Here is a 16,613-nt window from a genome sequence, read left to right on the forward strand (position 1 = left end):
CTAGGATTTTGATGGTTTCCTGCCTTACATTGAGGTCTTTCATACATTTTGAGTTTATTTTTGTGTATGGTGTAAGAAAGTGATCCAGGTTCATTCTTCTGCATGTCGCTGCCCAGTTTTCCCAGCACCGTTTGTTGAAGAGACTTTTTTCCACTGGATATTCTTTCCTGCTTTGTCAAAGATTAGCTGGCCATACGTTTGTGGGTCTATTTCTGGGTTCTCTATTCTGTTGCATTGATCTATGTGTCTGCTTTTGTGCCAGTACCATACTGTCTTGATGATTACAGCTTGAAGTCCAGAATTGTGATGCCTCCAGCTTTGATTTCCTTTTTCAGGATTGCTTTGGCTATACGGGGTCTTTTCTGGTTCCATGCAAATTTTAGGATTGTTTGTTCCAGGTCTGTGAAGAATGCTTGGTGATATTTTGATAGGGATTGCCAGTTAGTAAATATTTTAGACTTTGTGGGCCATATAAGGTCTCTTATTTATTTATTTATTTATTTTTTACAGCCTTTAAAAATATAAGTATCATTCTTAGCAAAAGCAAACATCAGGCCTTAGTTTGTTGACCCTTAATGTAGACCAAAAGCCCTCCAGTTTTATTATTAATTATGTCATCCTCCTCCTTCAGAGATCATAATTTATGAGCAATAAAAATTAATTCTGGTGGTATAAAGCATAACACATATGGCTTATTTGTATGATTGTAGTTTAGTTTACACTGTTTAATATAATTTTAATGCCTTAGATTTCTAAACTGTTAATCCAATAAGTAGTAACTAATGGCCCGTGCCCTAGATATGTATAAGGGTCACAGAGATGCTTTCAGTAATAAAAAGTGAATTGGCGAGACTCAGGCCAAGGGGGACAAAAATGAATTGGCTTTCATAATATAAGACTGTTAATAAACTTGTCTGAAGAGTAGTAACAGCAGTGTAATTAGTGATGGACAAGAGGAAACAAATCATTCCTTAGGTAAACTAATGAGGGTATTATTATTTTTTAGAGAATTAGTTAAAGATGATTATAATGAAACTGTTCACAAAAAGACAGAAGTTGTGATCACACTGGATTTCTGCATCAGAAACATTGAAAAAACTGTGAAAGTGTAAGTAGATTACTTCCTTCCTAATAGTGGTGAAAATGTTAAACATCCACTTATGTCGTTATCCTCGGCGTAGTAGAACATGCTGTGCAGGTGTTTGAGTCGAGACACCACTTTCGATTGAGTTACTTCCTCACAAAGCCAAAATTATTTAGTTGTCTCAGTACAAAGTGAACATTTGGCAGCATTTCTCCTTCCCCTTACAAAGGAAGAGGTAATCTGACAGAAACGTCTCAGTTTTTAATTTTGCAAAGCAGACACTCTGAATAGGAAAATATAGAACCTAGAGTCAACAAAGGAAGCGGGAAGAGGTATTCTAGAACTGTATTTTAGTAGTTGTAGAATTTGGGGATTACTTTTAGTTTACTCTTACTTATTAATCTTATCCCTGAGACTGTTTTGAAACAATATTTTAGACTTCTGTCTTTCTAGGCTGTATTATTTGTACTGCAGAAGAAATACAATAATTGAATTCAGTATGACCTCCAATCTGTAATCTAGTAGTTTGACCATTATCATGGCGTAAGACTGTTGGAAATTAAGTTGTCTTTTATATTTTGTATAAAAATTTATAAGTAGGAGTATATAAAATTCCTTCTTTACAGAGACATCAAGTTTTCTTGGAATCTGTTGCTTATAGGCTTTGCATTCAATATTTTATTCTTAAATAGTTACGATAATAAAAACTCAGGTATAATTTATAAAACATCTTTTAAAATCTTTATATTCAAAAATCTGTATATTCATTATGCTCATTGAATTTTTCCATGCTTGTTTTCATACAGATACGAAAAGTTGATGAAGATCAACCTAGAAGCAGCAGAGTTAGGTGAAATTTCAGACATACACACCAAATTGTTGAGAGTGAGTATTTACACAATTATGACAGTCATTGGCTCATAACCTATTCCTTTGCTAGTCAGATTAGATCTCAGCTTTCCTAGAAAGATGATATACCTAAAGGACTTCCAGAGAAGGGGTAGCCTTTTCCCATCTTTAGGAACTATTTACAATATTTAAATTCCCTTACTGACATGAAGTTCTTCATGATGTTTCCAAGTGCCTGCTTTGCTTTAAGTCCTTTTCTCTCTAAAGTCTCTCTCAAGTCTCCCTTTAAAATCCATAATGCTCAGGGCGCCTGGGTGGCTTAAGTCATTAAGCGTCTAGCTCTTGATTTCAGCTCAGCTCATGATCTTGTTCATGAGTTCACCCTGACAGTGTGGAGCCTGCTTGGGATTCTCTCTCCCTCTCTCTCTCTCTTCCCTTCCCCAGCTCACTTGATCGCTTGCTCTCTCTGTCTCAAATAAATAAACATTATTCTTAAAAAGGGGGGGCAGGGCACCTGGGTGGCTCCGTCAGTTGAGCAGCCTGCCTTGGCTCGGGTCATGATCTCATGGCATTCTGATTATTGTTTCTGTATTTTGCTGATCTGCATCTGAACCCACTGGTTTTATTTAGCTTTCCAGTTCTCAGGGAACGATAGAAACCAGTCTTCAGGATATCGAAAGCAGATTATCTCCAGGTGGATTGTTGGCAGACATGTGGGCCCATCAAGAAGGCACTCATCCAAAAGATAGACAGTAGGTTATATAACTTTATTGGTAGTTTCTGCTCTTATTCTTAAATGTCCTTTTTCACATTAACTTATATAATTTACTTGGATTTTTTTTCTTATATAGTGTAGAAAAACTACAAGTCCTGCTAAATTGCATCACAGAGATTTACTATCAGTTCAAAAAAGACAAAGCAGAACGTAGTGAGTAAAATTTGCCATTTGTTAATCTAATGAATCAATTCTACTAGTTGTAATTCAGTTGAATTCATTTGGTATATTTCTGAGGGTGGTTCCTTAAGTTATTTATTTCAGAGACTTGATTCTGTTGGGAAAGAGGTTGAATATACTAAAAATTATTCCTAAAACAATCTTTTGAAAATTTTAAATCAGGGGTCCTGAACTCCAAAATCTCTAGAGGCCAGTCATAGAAAAGAAAATGATTGGCCACTGGAGACAGGAGGACAGGAGAGGAAGTACCCCGTCTAAAGAGGAGAGCCACTACTCAGATTCACCAGATTCATTGCCCAATCTTCCTGTTCTCAAGGGAAGCTGGAAGTACAGATTTTTATTAAAAACCCTGGGGACACCTGGCTGGCTCAGTTGGTGGAGTGTGTGACTCTCAATCTTGGGGTCATGGGTTTAAGCCCCACGTCAGGTATAGAGATCACATAAATAAATAAATCTTTTTTTTTTTTAAAGGAAAAAAATGTCCTGATTTTAAATGTTGGCAGTTCATTTTTTTTTCTTTTTTTTGATGTTGACACTGTATAGATCAAATGAAAGCATTGGGCTACATATCTAAGCCATGAGTCATGAGTTTGTGACATCTGCTCTAAACTCTGCCTTTTTGGGGTGCCTGGCTGGCTTAGTCAGTGGAATATACAACTCTTGATCTTGCAGTTGTGAGTCCCACATTGGGTGTAGAGATTTCTTAAAGATAAAATCTTAAAAAGAAAACCCTCTTGCCCTTTTTGAAGTCATAATTTCAAAAGATAAAAACTTTTGCATGACTCTGTGATTCTACATTTACAGAAGCAATATTTCTTATTTGTAGGACTAGCTTATAATGAAGAACAGATCCACAAATTTGATAAGTAAGTGTCCATATTATGTTTAACAGTTGTTTTCAGGGTTATGTTATTAATATAATTCCTCTTAAAATTGAAATTAATTACAATGAAAAATACATTTTCATCTTAGCTTTACAGAATTGTTACTGTGTATGTACATATTTGAGGTCCATGTGTCTGGTCCCTGATTGAGAGGTTGAAGAGAAGGGAGAATAAGGAGGTGGTCTTCTGCCTCACATGCTCTGATTGCAGAAGGACAAATAAGGAAGAACATAGACAAGGCCAGGCTTAACCACTTTCTTACCTTGACTTCATTGAATAAGTATTTGTGACCATTCTCCTTTATGAACCTTCTCTTTTGCTTCCTGCTGCTTTAATGTCGATTTTAGAAACCTTTGGCTTTCTACTATAAATATTCTAAAGCCATAACAGTCATTATTAAGAAACATAAGTTTTATATGTTTGAAAAGTTTTTAATATTTGAAGCAGAAATCGTGACATTGGTTTAAACCTACGATTATTTCTAAATTATAGGCAAAAACTGTATTACCATGCAACAAAAGCTATGACCCATTTTACAGACGAATGTGTTAAAAAATATGAGGCATTTTTGGATAAGTCAGAAGAATGGATGAGGTAAGTAAGCTTTGTGGTTGACTGCACAATGTACAATTCAGTGAATGTTGTATTTTTTAAGTAACATTGATATTAGACTGCTTATTGATTCTTTTTGGTTTTCAGAAAGATGCTTCATCTTAGGAAACAGTTATTATCACTAACTAATCAGTGTTTTGATATTGAAGAAGAAGTGTCGAAGTATCAAGATTATACAAATGAGGTATGACTATGAAAAGTATCTAGAAAACATCTTTTTCCTACTAGGAAAAAAATGTATTTCTTCTCAGTTTGAAATGATTGAAAAGGGAGAAATAGGACATAAATTGCCTTATATTCAGTTCTGTTTACCCATTTTTAATATGTGTTTGAGCCAAGTTTTCAGAACTTAGATGTCTTACGATTAAAAGCATATGATAAAATATTTAAAAATTTTTTTTTTACATTTATTTATTTTTGAGAGACAGAGAGAGACAGAGCACTAGTTGGGGAGGGATAGAGAGAGAGGGAGATACAGAATCCGAAGCTGTCAGCACAGAGCCCGACGTGGGGCTCGAACGCACAAACCGTGAGATCATGACCTGAGCCGAAGTCAGACACTTAACTGACTGAGCCACCCAGGCACCCCTAAAAGCATATGATAAAATATTTTTAAAAAAATTTTAAAGCATACGTTAGAACATTCTTTTATCTATAAGAAAAGTTTTCTTTAGGGGCTCCTGGGTGGCTCAGCCGGTTAAGTATCAGACTTGGGCTCAGGTCATGGTCTCACAGTTGGTGAGTTCGAGCCCCACATCTGGCTCTGTGCTGACAGCTCACAGCCTGGAGCCTGCTTCGGATTCTGTGTCTCCCTCTCTCTCTGCCCCTCCCCCACTTGCACTCTGTCTCCCTCTCTCTCCAAAATAAATAAAACATTAAATTTTTTTTCAAAAGAAAAGAGAAGATTTTCTTAGAGTATTCATTTAAGTACTGTATCATTCATGGTTTTGAAATTAAAATTTAAAAGCTATAAAGGGCTTAATAAACCTGGAACATTTGATGTAAGATCTGTAGTTTGTACTTCGTTCGGTGATTGATGTGAATTTTTTTCGATGTTTTAGTTACAAGAAACTTTGCCTCAAAAAATGTTTGCAGCCTCCAGTGGAATCAAACATACCATGACCCCAATTTATCCATGTTCTAATACATTAGTGGAAATGACTCTTGGGTAAGAAATTTATTATTTGGTAACTATTATGTTTCTGTTCATTTTTATTTCACTTTGTGATCTTGCTCTTTTATTTTGAAATTTTTGGTGTTTGTGGTGACTATACTTGCTAATGTATTTAATGGCTTACTTCAGTCAAGAGAACTAAAACATGGTGTAATTCTAAAACATTTGCATACTTTTTTGAGCAGAGACATTCTTATTTTGTTTGTATAGTATGAAGAAATTAAAGGAAGAGATGGAAGGAGTGGTTAAAGAACTTGCTGAAAATAATCATATTTTAGAAAGGTGAGTAATGGAAATGCCATTCTGCTCTTTTTCTCTTTTTTTTTTTTAAATGTTTTTATGTTTGTTTATTTTTGAGAGAGAGAGAGAGAGAGAGAGAGAGAGAGAGAGAGAAAGAACATGAGCAGGGGAGGGGCAGAGAGAGAGAGGGAACACAGAATCAGAAGCAGGCTCCAGGCTCCTAGCTGTCAGCACACAGCCAGGCGCAGGGCTCGAACTCATAAACCGTAAGTTTATGACCTGAGCCGAAGTCGGACACTCAACCGCCTGAGCCACCCAGGTGCTCCTCTGCCCTGTGGTTTTCTGTGCACTAGAGCACATATAGATCTAAACTTGTACCTGTCTGTCTGTAGTAGTAGGTTAAGTAGTGGGAAAAGGATAGATATCAAGTCAAGAACCCTTATGTTTTGCGATTTCCGTGGTGCCCTGTAATGTGCTTGAGGTTGGTTGGATAAAGACAAGTGAACTGTGATTGATTCCATTTTATAGAAGCACTGGTTAATAGAATTATTTGCTTATTTGAGTCAGTTTGTGAAAATGAAAATCTTTTGCACGTTATTTTTCATACATTTTCTCATTAGAATCATAAGTTTAAATTTTGGAATCAGAATGGCTTATAAGAGGCACCTGCCTGGCTGGCTTAGAGCATGTGACTCTTGATCTCAGGGTTGTAAGTTTGAGCCTGACACCGGGTGAAGAGATTACTTAAAAACAACATCTTTCAAAAGGAACAAAGAGTGGCTCATAAGATGCTGGTGCTCTGGTGCTCTGTAACTTACAAGCCCTCTGCAAACCTCTGTGCGGGTGAGCGCCCTCTGTAAATGCAGTTCCTTGAGAGCTGGGTATCAGCTTTCCTACATATCCTCATAGATCAGGGAGGGGCACCTGGCTGGCTCAGGCAGAAGAGCATGTGACTCTGGATCTTGGGGTTGTGAGTTTGAGTCCCACATTGGGTGTAGAGATTACTTAAATAAAACTTAAAAAAAAAAAAAAATCCTCATAGATCAGGGAGAAAGAGAGTTGGAAAACACCCAGAGCCAGTAAACCCACTTTTGAATGCTATTTCCCCGTCCCAGTTCCTCAGGGAAGTTAAGGAATATTTGGCTTTCTAGTAAGAACCCTTCTCTTTGAAGCCCTTACGTGCTTATCGATATGTTCTCTAATTCCCAGCATACTAATAAAAGTACTTCACACTTGTGTGACGTTTTATATGCTTGCAGGGCACTTTCACACTGTGTAAGCTTGCTCAGCATGCATTCCAGCCTCGTACAGTAGCTGAGCAGACAGTCTCTATCCATGTTTCACAGGTACTGAAGTTCACACCCTAAGAGGTGAGCTGGAGCTGGAATCTAGCCTCCTATTTCCTCATACGGTCTTATCCCCCCTGGAACTATTCTCGCAAATAAAAGGACCAAAGAAAGTTTCCTGTAGTTTGGAAAGATTGTCAGAAAGTCACATGATTTTTTAGCTATGTGCAGAAAGTTATTTGACATTTCTTTTCTTTTTTTTTTTAATTTTTTATTTTAGAGCGCAAGTAGGGGGAGAGAAGAGAGAGAAAGAGAGAGAAAATCTTAAGCAGCTCCACACTCAGCCCAGAGCCCAATGCAGGGCTTGATCCCATGACCCTGGGATCACAGCCTGAGCCGAAATCAGGATCTGGACGCTCAACTTTGACTGAGCCACCCAAATGCCCTGACACTTGTTTTTTTTAAGTTTTTTTTTTTTTTTTTTTTTTTTTTTTTTTTTTTGAGTAATCTCTACACCCTATGTGAGGTTTAAACCCAAAACCCTGGGGTCAGGTTGCACGCTCTACCCACTGAGCCAGCCAGGTGACCTATTCACTTCTGTAGTATTATCAATTTTTTCTTTTTTTTTTTTATACATATATATATTTATTTTATTTTTAATAATTTAACTTTATTTTTTATTTTTTTTAATATACATCCAAATTAGTATATAGTGAAGCAGTGATTTCAGGAGTAAATTTCTTAATGCCCCTTACCCATTTAGCCCATCCTCCCTCCCACAACCCTTCCAGCAGCCCTCAGTTTGTTCTCCATATTTATGAGTCTCTTCATTTTGTCCCCCTCCGTTTTATTATATTATTTTTGTTTCCCTTCCCTTATGTTCATCTGTTTTGTCTCTTAAAGTCCTCATATGAGTGAAGTCATATGATTTTTGTCTTTCTCTGACTAATTTTACTTACCTATCAATTTTTTCTCAATGAATTAGTTTTTAGAATACATTCTATAAAGATTTCCTACAATATATGATTGTAAAAATTTGGAAATGAAAGGCTCTATCTGCCTTTTCTCATGATCCCCTTCCACCCCCGCAGAAGTAATTACTATTAACAGTTTGTTGTGCATGTACATTTTATGTGAATGGGATCATTCTGTTCATACTGGTTTAGTCTTTTTTCATCTAAGACTATATCACCGGTACTTTTTCATATCCATATATATAGCTCTATTTTTTCTCATTTTCTTTCTTTCTTTCTTTCTTTCTTTCTTTCTTTCTTTCTTTCTTTCTTTCTTTCTTTCTTTCTTTCTTTCTTTCTTTTTTAGAGAGCGAGGGAGAGCAAGCAGAGGGGGGACAGAGGGAGAGGGAGAGAGAATCTTAAGTGGGCTCCATGCTCAGCACAGGGCCTGATGTGGGGCTCAGTCCCACGACCCTGAGATCATGACCTGAGCCAAAATCAAGAGTCAGATGCTTAACCAACTGAGCCACTCAGGCACCCCATTTAAAGATTTTATTTTGGGGGCGCCTGGGTGGCTCAGTTGGTTGAGCGGCCGACTTCGGCTCGGGTCACGATCTCGCAGTCCGTGAGTTCGAGCCCCGCATCAGGCTCCGTGCTGACAGCTCAGAGCCTGGAGCCTGTTTTGGATTCTGTGTCTCCCTCTCTCTGACCCTCCCCCGTTCATGCTCTGTCTCTCTCTGTCTCAAAAATAAACGTTAAAAGAAATTTTTTTTTTAAATAAAAATAAAGATTTTATTTTTAAGTAATCTCTACACCCAATGTAGGGCTCAAACTCAAAACCCCAAGATCAAGAGTTGCATGCTCTGAGCTAGTCAGGCGCTTCTTTTTTCTCATTTTCAGCAGCTGCCTAATAGACTAGTGTATGGCTCTGCCGTATCTATTTGGCTGTCCTATTTGTTGGGCATTTAAGTTGTGTTAATTTTTCACAATTATAAACCATGCTTCAGTGAACTTATTTGTATGTATACCTTCATGTACTTGTGTAAGAATATTTGAGAGATTGGAGTGCCTCAGTCACTTGAACATCTGACTCTTGGTTTTGGCTTGGGTCATGATCTTGCAGTTTGTGGGTTCAAGCCCCACATCAGACTCTGTGCTGACGGTGAGGAGCCTGCTTGGGATTCTCTTTCTCCCTCTCTCTGACCCTCCCCTGCTTGGTCACTCTCTCAAAATAGATAAATTTTGGTAAAAAAAATTGTTTAGGGGCACCTGGGTGGCTCAGTCGGTTGAGCGTCTGACGTTGGCTCAACTCATGATCTCGCAGTTTGTGGATTCAAGCCCCTCCTCGGGCTCTGTGCTGACAGTGTGGAGCCTGCTTCACAGCTGTCTCCCTCTCTCTCTGCCTCTCCCCTGCTCACATTCTCTCTCTCAAAAACAAATATTAAAAAAATTGTTTGGGTACCTGGGTGGCCCAGTTAATGAAGTATCCAACTCTTGGTTTCAGTTCAGATCACGATCTCACGGTTCGTGGGTTCTGTACTGATGGTGCGGAACCTGCTTGGGATTCTTTGTCTGTCTGTCTCTCTCTCTGCCCCTTCCCCATTCACACTCTCTCTGTCTCTCCCAAAATAAATAAATAAAGTTTAAAAAATAAATAAATAAAAATTGTTTAAATAGGGGTGCCTAGGCGGCTCAGTCAGTTGAGCATCAGACTTCGGCTCAGGCCATGATCTCGCAGTTCACGAGTTTGAGCCCCACATCGGGCTCTGTGCTGACAGCTCAGAGCCTGGAGCCTGCTTCAGATTCTGTGTCTCCCTCTCTCTCTGCCCCTCTCCAGCTTGCACTCTGCCTGTCTCTCTCTCAAATAAATAAAAACATTAAAAAATTTTTAGTTTTAGTTTTAAGTAAAAAAAAAAAAGAATATTTGAGGGATCAATTTCTAGATGTTTCTAGATGTGGAATTGCTGGGTCAGAGGGCATCACATTTAAATTTTTATAAGTATTAATTTTTTCTTTTTTCTTTATTTTTTTATTATTTTGAGAGAGATAGAATGCATGTGGGAGAGAGGGAGAGAGAGGAACCCAGGCATGCTCCGCACTGTCAGCACTGAGCCTGACATGGGGCTCGAACTCAGGAAACAGATCATGACTTGAACCGAAATCAAGAGTTGGACGTTCAACCAACCGAGCCACCCAGGCACCCCAATTTTTTTTCTTTTTTTTTTTTAAGGTTATATATTTGAGAGAGAGAGCATGTGGGGTAGGGGCAGATAGAATCCCAAGCAGGCTCCACGCCAGCAGCACTGAGCCTGACTCAGGGCTCAAACTCATGAACTGTGAGATCATGACCTGAGCCCAAACCAAGAGTTGGACGCTTAACCAACTGAGCCACCCAGGCGCCCCTGTTTATTCAAATTTATATGTGTGTGTGAATTGCCTGTTGGTTTTAAAATCTTTTTTGTATTAATTTATAGCAATTTCATAGTAATTTTTTTTTTTTAGTGCCCAATTTAGTTTCTTTACAACCTTAGCTAAATATCAGCAAGGAGAAGAGACTATTAAGTAATGCTTTTAACAAGCTTTTATACTCACTTTCTTATGTCGTACGACATAGAATCCCCACTGCCCAAAGCAAGTCCCATAAGTCACTTTCCCGTTTTACTTGCAAGTTTATGTAACAATATGGTTGATATGACATGGTGTAATCGTAACTTAAATGTTAAAGGACTATGTACGGATTAGTGCCAGAACTAATAATGGAATCCAGGTCTTGAGCACTGTCTCCACATACATGGGTATCTCATTATCACTTTATTTCTTTCATATCTAAAAATCACATAATATCACCCTTCCCAGCTCAGTTTCCCCTCCTATTTCCTCATTCTATTCAAAGGAACCACCTTTCCTTCTGCTTCTGTGAACATACGTCATTTTATTTTATTTTATTTTTTTTTTTTTTACGCTTTCCAAAACAACAAAAGTATTTATTTTGAGGTATGAGAATAATAGGAAAACTAAGTGATGGGGTTTGGACTCTCATCGGGGTCTTCTGGGAAATCGGAAGCACCACCCACTTCCGCAGCTCGGTGCTTCTCCAACTTAGCAATCAATTCTTTCGCTGGATTGAAGACGCCATTGGTCTGCTGGTCACAGACATAGCAGCGAGGGGTGGTGCGGAAATGCTGCAGCGCACAGCTCTCACAGAAATAATGCCTGCACTTGGTGACAACTGGATTCTGGAAGGTCTGGCGACAGATGAAACACTTGAATGGTATTTCCTCATCATCGCTTCCCACTTCATAGTTTTCATCCTCATAGACGCCATAGCGACCCTCATCAAGCTCACGTTCGATCTGCCACCCATGCTTGTAATCTGAACGGTCATGGAGGAACTTGCAGCTGTCTCTGAAGCCACAAAAGCCAGTCTCCTTGTAGTCTTTGCAAATGTCGGGCTGGTAATCCCAGCGCACGGTGGCGCGTAGATGCTCGGGAGCTCGGATGGGGCCCTTCCTCACCATCCCGGAGGAAGCATTGCCCATAGACGTATCCTTGGGCTTCATGTGTTTCTGATAATTATTGATCCCCCGATAGATCTTGTCATCTTCCTTGCCCCTCAGCTCCTCCTGGATCTTCTGGCTGCGCTCAAAGATGGCTTGCGCGTCACGCTCCTTCTCTGTGTCTAGCTCGTAGACCGCAGTCGCGCCCATATCCTCTGGTCCCACGGGCTTGGCCGAGCGGGTGGACTTGTACACCACACCAAGGCTCTCGGGCTCGGTCGCCTCCTCCTCGCTGCTCAAGTCGCCGTAAGCCTCCTTCTGTTTACCACTGCCACGAGTCTTCTGTATCATCGGGTTGTGGATCGCCCGCTTCTTTTCCGGGCGAACCACTGTGTTGCCTTCGTCGCTGCTGCCGCTGCTGTCTCCGGACTCCTTGTCGCAGACCGGGCGCTTTCTGCGGCCTGCAGCCCCTTTTCGTGCACCGGGCTTTTTGAAGAGGAAGGTGCACACTTGGTCCGTGGTCTTTCCCGGCGAAAGTTGCTCTGCCATTTTAGAGTCCTGAGCTCCGGAACGGCTATCCATACGTCATTTTAGACACTAACTGTTTTTTATTGCCTTTCGTTAGTTTGGTGATCTTCCTTCAAAATGTTTCCATTTTCCCCCTCTCAGCCTCATCAGGCCCCCTTTCCTCCTCACATGTGAGCTGTGGTGATAACCTATTATCTGTCTTCCTAAGCCCAGGCCTTTCCCATCTGTCATGGGCTAGTACAGCCAAAGGTCTAATCATGCCATGCCACTCCTTTGGCCCAACAATTCCTAAACTCTTCTTACCTAAAAGGTCAAATCTAAATTCATACTTGAAATCACAGGATATAATCCTCTCGCCAGCCTATTCACTCACCTTCATTTCCCACTAGTCCCCAAAATAACATTCCATTGTAGCAAAGTCGCTTTACTTAACTTTACATAATTTACTCTCCGTTAAGTATGTCACACCTACTCCCAACTCCTTATCTTCGCTTTTCTAAATCCCACCCTACCAAAAGGAAGTTGTCCAATTGTTTCTAATACTTTCTAGATCACATCACTCAGCCTTTTCTCCTAAGAAGTCTCCCAAGCCACTGATTGGTATTTTTTCACATATTTATAATAATACCACCGTGTTTCAGTAAAACTTGGGGACATCATAGTTGCTTGAACTTTTTCTTTTTTTTTTTAATTTTTTTTTTAACGTTTTACTTATTTTTGAGACAGGGAGAGACAGAGCATGAACAGGGGAGGGTCAGAGAGAGGGAGACACAGAATCTGAAACAGGCTCCATCCAGGCTCTGAGCTGTCAGCACAGAGCCCGACGCGGGGCTCAAACTCACGGACCGTGAGATCATGACCTGAGCCGAAGTCGGCTGCTTAACTGACTGAGCCACCCAGGCGCCCCCGTTTCTTAAACTCTTAAATAACAGTTTATTCATCTGAAAAGTACCCTATATATTCTTTAAAATGTTGCAGGCCAAATAAATGAATCTTCTGAGATTTCCTGTTTTCTTTTGTGTTTTAGGTTTGGCTCTTTAACCATGGATGGCGGCCTTCGCAATGTTGACTGTCTTTAGCTTTCTGGGAAGTTCGAGAACAGTTTTAGTTTGCACAAGAAAATAATGCTGAGACATTCATTAAATGAGTGCCTCTATAAGTGGTCTCTTATTTCTACAATTCAGTATTTGATGCGGTCATGTAAATATGTACAATATTGTAAATACACAAGAAAATATATAAATTTTTGGCTGCTGTTAAGATGTAATTTTACCTTTTAACATTTATAATTATATGAGGACATTTGACCTCAGTGAGCACTAGAAGAAAGCCATGACCAATATGTTGAAATACTGGAGTAAGGCTAACTGGGTTGTTTCTCCGCCTGCCTACTGGAAACATTTTTTAAATGGAACCAAAATTGTCATCCTTACAAATCAGAAAAGACTGATAGTTGACAGGTTTGTAAGTGATAGGATGGAGAAGTGGCTTCTCTGGGTGAAGAGCAGAACCAAACCACTGTTTTACCAGGATCACAATTTTGGGGGAAGGATAAAGTGACATTATTTCATTTTACAAGGTGCCCAGATCCCAGTTATCCTCATGTCTCTTTAATTTCAGATAAATTACTGAGCAAAATTTTTAAAGTGATTTAATTATTAAAAACTATTCATTTTATTTTGGCCATAAGTGTATGACTGTCATAAAAAATTTTAGGGTTATTTCCACTGTTTCAAGCTGTATATTTCTTGTTTAATTTAATTCTGCTTACTCCGTCATGAAAAATATCAATAAATTTCTCAATTTTAATGTAAAGTATTTGTATTTTTCTGTGTACAACAGTTTGAGAAACAAAAGGTGTCTTTTGAAAGAAAGAATATCGATGGTGATCGTAAGTTATTCTCAGACTGTTGGATATATGGACGGTTTTGTTTCTCTTCTAAGTCTGATTCCAAGTTTAGTGTAAGTTCTCCCATAAATGTATACAAATCTAAACAGAACATTCTCTTTGAAAAATCTACCCAGAGTCCTTTGCTAAAGGGTATGTTCAGCAAGGAATTATTTCTCCAACAAGGGTGTGGTTTTGGTTGTGGTTTCTGATTTACCAGATTGAAGTGTGCGTGTACACAACCTGCGTATCACAAAGATACCACGTCCCAAAGACTGAATAAATTTGACTCCCATGAGCATTGGAAAACTGAAAATGGATTAGGACTTAATTTGAAATCGCAATGCATTATCATATTGGAGAATTTTAAGCATCATCTGTACGCATTCTAGACGTACATGCACGAGTAGGTAAATGGTCTCTGTCAACCACCTGTCCAGGCTTAGAGTTTCGGGGGGGGAGGGGCTATCTGTTGAATCCCTCTTGATTTTAATTTTCCATCCGACTATCTGACACACGTGTATTTAATTGTATCATTTTTAAATCTGCGTATCACTGAACACCAGGTTATGTGATTCCTTAATACGTTTGCTGATGTAGTTTTCAGCACCTCTGGAAAAGGTCTCCAACAAACAAACTCTTGCTGGAGGGACTGAAATTTTAGGAGCTGTATTGTTAAGAGCAAATCCATTCCGTGTTAATATTGGTTAAGAGTTAAGGTTTTATTCCCCATTACAGCAACATGGAAACCAAGCATTCTTGCTTTTTAATATTTTACCTTCAAAAATATAACCCTCTTTCAGAACATTTTAAGTTAATAAATACATGGTGATGCTACTCTGCTAACCTACTAATAACCTAATAAGTTGCATCTCCAGTCTAGTAGCCTTTTTTCCATATTAGGATATATTTTCAAACGGTAGGGATTAATGATATAAAAACGGTATATAGTTAGTGGATTTAGTTTTTCACATAAGTTATAGTTCTTTTTTTTTTATTATTTTAATGTTTATTTATGTATTTTGAGAGAGAGAGAAAAGGCTGGGAAGGAACAGAGAGAGAGAGGGAGAGAGAAAGAATCCCAAGCAGCTCTGTGCTATTAGTGCCGATCCCAAGGTGGGGCTTGATCTCACAAATCGTGACATGTCACTTGAGCCTAAATCAAGAGTTAGACGTTTAACTGACTGAGCCACCCAGGCGCCTCAGGTTATAGTTCTAACACCAGAAGAAATAAAAATGAAATAAGTGAATGTAAAGCATATGGGAAAAAAGATATTTTTGAGTAAATCAAAAAGGAATTAGAGGTTAGGGAAGAGATGTGAAAAATAATCCCATAACATCTGGAGTTCCAGGTTCAATTATTTTGGAAACTACCAAATACTGTATTAGTGGCTTATAGACCTTCTTACACTTTGTCAAGCAGGGTGCCTCTTCTTAGATACAAAAGATCTTTTCCTCAAAATTCTTCTTTAAAATATATTTATCAGTAAATTAACCAGAAAGAAATTACAATAATCTTGAATTTTTCTTGTTTTCCTGTTTTGTTTGTTTGTTTTTGAGAGAGAGGTTTCTGAGTGAATAGGTTCACTTTCATGTTCTATGCTAAAAATAAGTAAGTTGTTCGGAATTAAAGGCACTATCAGTAGGAATAAACAATCTCCACTGAAATATCAAAAACCTATTCTCCTGGGGCGCCTGGGTGGCTCAGTGGGTTAAGTGTCCGACTTGGGCTCAGATCATGATCTCACAGTTCGTGAGTTCGAGCCCCTTATCAGGCTCTGTGCTGACAGCTCAGAGTCTGGAGCCTGCTTCAGATTTGGATTCGGTATCTCCCTCTTTCTCTGCCCCTCCCCTGCTGGCACTTTGTCTCTCTCTCTTTCTCTTTCTTTCTCTCTCACAAAAATGAATAAATGTTAAAAAAAAAAAAAAAGTCTGTTCTCCTTTCAGAAGCACAGTCACAATCAGGACTAACCTTTTATTTCTGATTTCACTCCACTCAGAAGTGCCTATTACGCATTATGCTTTGTCTTTCAGGAGGTGCTGAGGGAAATTTACTCAAATGTTTAAAACTGAGAAGTGTTGAAAATATAAAGAAGTTGTAAAACTCTTGTTTTAGCTGGATCCACCACCCTACATCCCACTTTTAAGAAGACTAAAGCTGGGGCGCCTGGCTGGCTCAGTTGGAAGAGCGTGCAAATCTTGATCTTGGGGTCGTGAGTTCAAGCCCTATGTTGGGAGTAGAGATTACTTCAAAAACAAAAAAACTGAAGAACCTGCAAAAGTCTTACACTGTTGTTTTTAGTTGGACTTCCTCCCCACTTGTCACCTAGAGAAGCACTCAAAATCCACATTCCTAAGGAATACTGAAAATGGGATAGAAAACAAAGACACCGACCTGGAAATAAAAGTTGGTAATAGCATTTGGGTTACTTAGAGTATAAGTCAGCACCAGAAATGTAGTGTGATGTAAAAAAGCATACCCCAGGGGCGCCTTGGTGTGGCTCAGTCGGTTGAGCGTCTGACTTTGGCTCAGGTCATGATCTCATGGTTTGGGAGTTCAGCCCTGCATCGGGCTCTGTGCTGACAGTGCAGAGCTGGGAGCCTGCTTCAAGTTCTGTGTCTCCCCCTCCCTCCCTTCCCGTCCCCTGCTCACACTCTGTCTG

At 39.2% G+C, this 16,613-nt stretch overlaps 2 protein-coding genes across 4 annotated transcripts in view; one reads left to right on the forward strand and one right to left on the reverse strand.

Moving 5' to 3' along the window:
• TBK1 (TANK binding kinase 1) overlaps positions 1-16,370 on the forward strand; it is a 54,061-nt gene extending 37,691 nt beyond the window's left edge. For 2 of the 3 annotated variants that reach the window (XM_023257192.2, XM_023257193.2), the window contains exons 12-21: positions 1,007-1,108; positions 1,891-1,969; positions 2,564-2,685; positions 2,785-2,861; positions 3,715-3,754; positions 4,265-4,366; positions 4,472-4,568; positions 5,446-5,552; positions 5,769-5,840; positions 13,090-13,746. In XM_023257192.2, the coding sequence (XP_023112960.2) occupies positions 1,007-1,108; positions 1,891-1,969; positions 2,564-2,685; positions 2,785-2,861; positions 3,715-3,754; positions 4,265-4,366; positions 4,472-4,568; positions 5,446-5,552; positions 5,769-5,840; positions 13,090-13,141 (850 nt within the window). In that variant the 3' untranslated portion in view covers positions 13,142-13,746. Of the gene's footprint in view, positions 1-1,006; positions 1,109-1,890; positions 1,970-2,563; positions 2,686-2,784; positions 2,862-3,714; positions 3,755-4,264; positions 4,367-4,471; positions 4,569-5,445; positions 5,553-5,768; positions 5,841-13,089; positions 13,747-15,984 lie in introns of those variants that run through there. The other variant, XM_023257194.2, reaches the window with a different exon arrangement.
• On the reverse strand, positions 11,001-12,106 carry LOC101087675 (E3 ubiquitin-protein ligase RNF113A-like). The gene has a single exon (XM_003988997.4). The coding sequence runs from the start codon at positions 12,081-12,083 to the stop codon at positions 11,052-11,054; it is 1,032 nt and encodes a 343-aa protein (XP_003989046.3). The 5' UTR covers positions 12,084-12,106; the 3' UTR covers positions 11,001-11,051.
• Positions 16,371-16,613: the final 243 nt, after the last annotated feature.

The sequence above is a fragment of the Felis catus genome, chromosome B4 (genome assembly GCF_018350175.1).
Source record: "Felis catus isolate Fca126 chromosome B4, F.catus_Fca126_mat1.0, whole genome shotgun sequence".
NCBI classification, from domain to species: Eukaryota; Metazoa; Chordata; class Mammalia; order Carnivora; family Felidae; genus Felis; species Felis catus.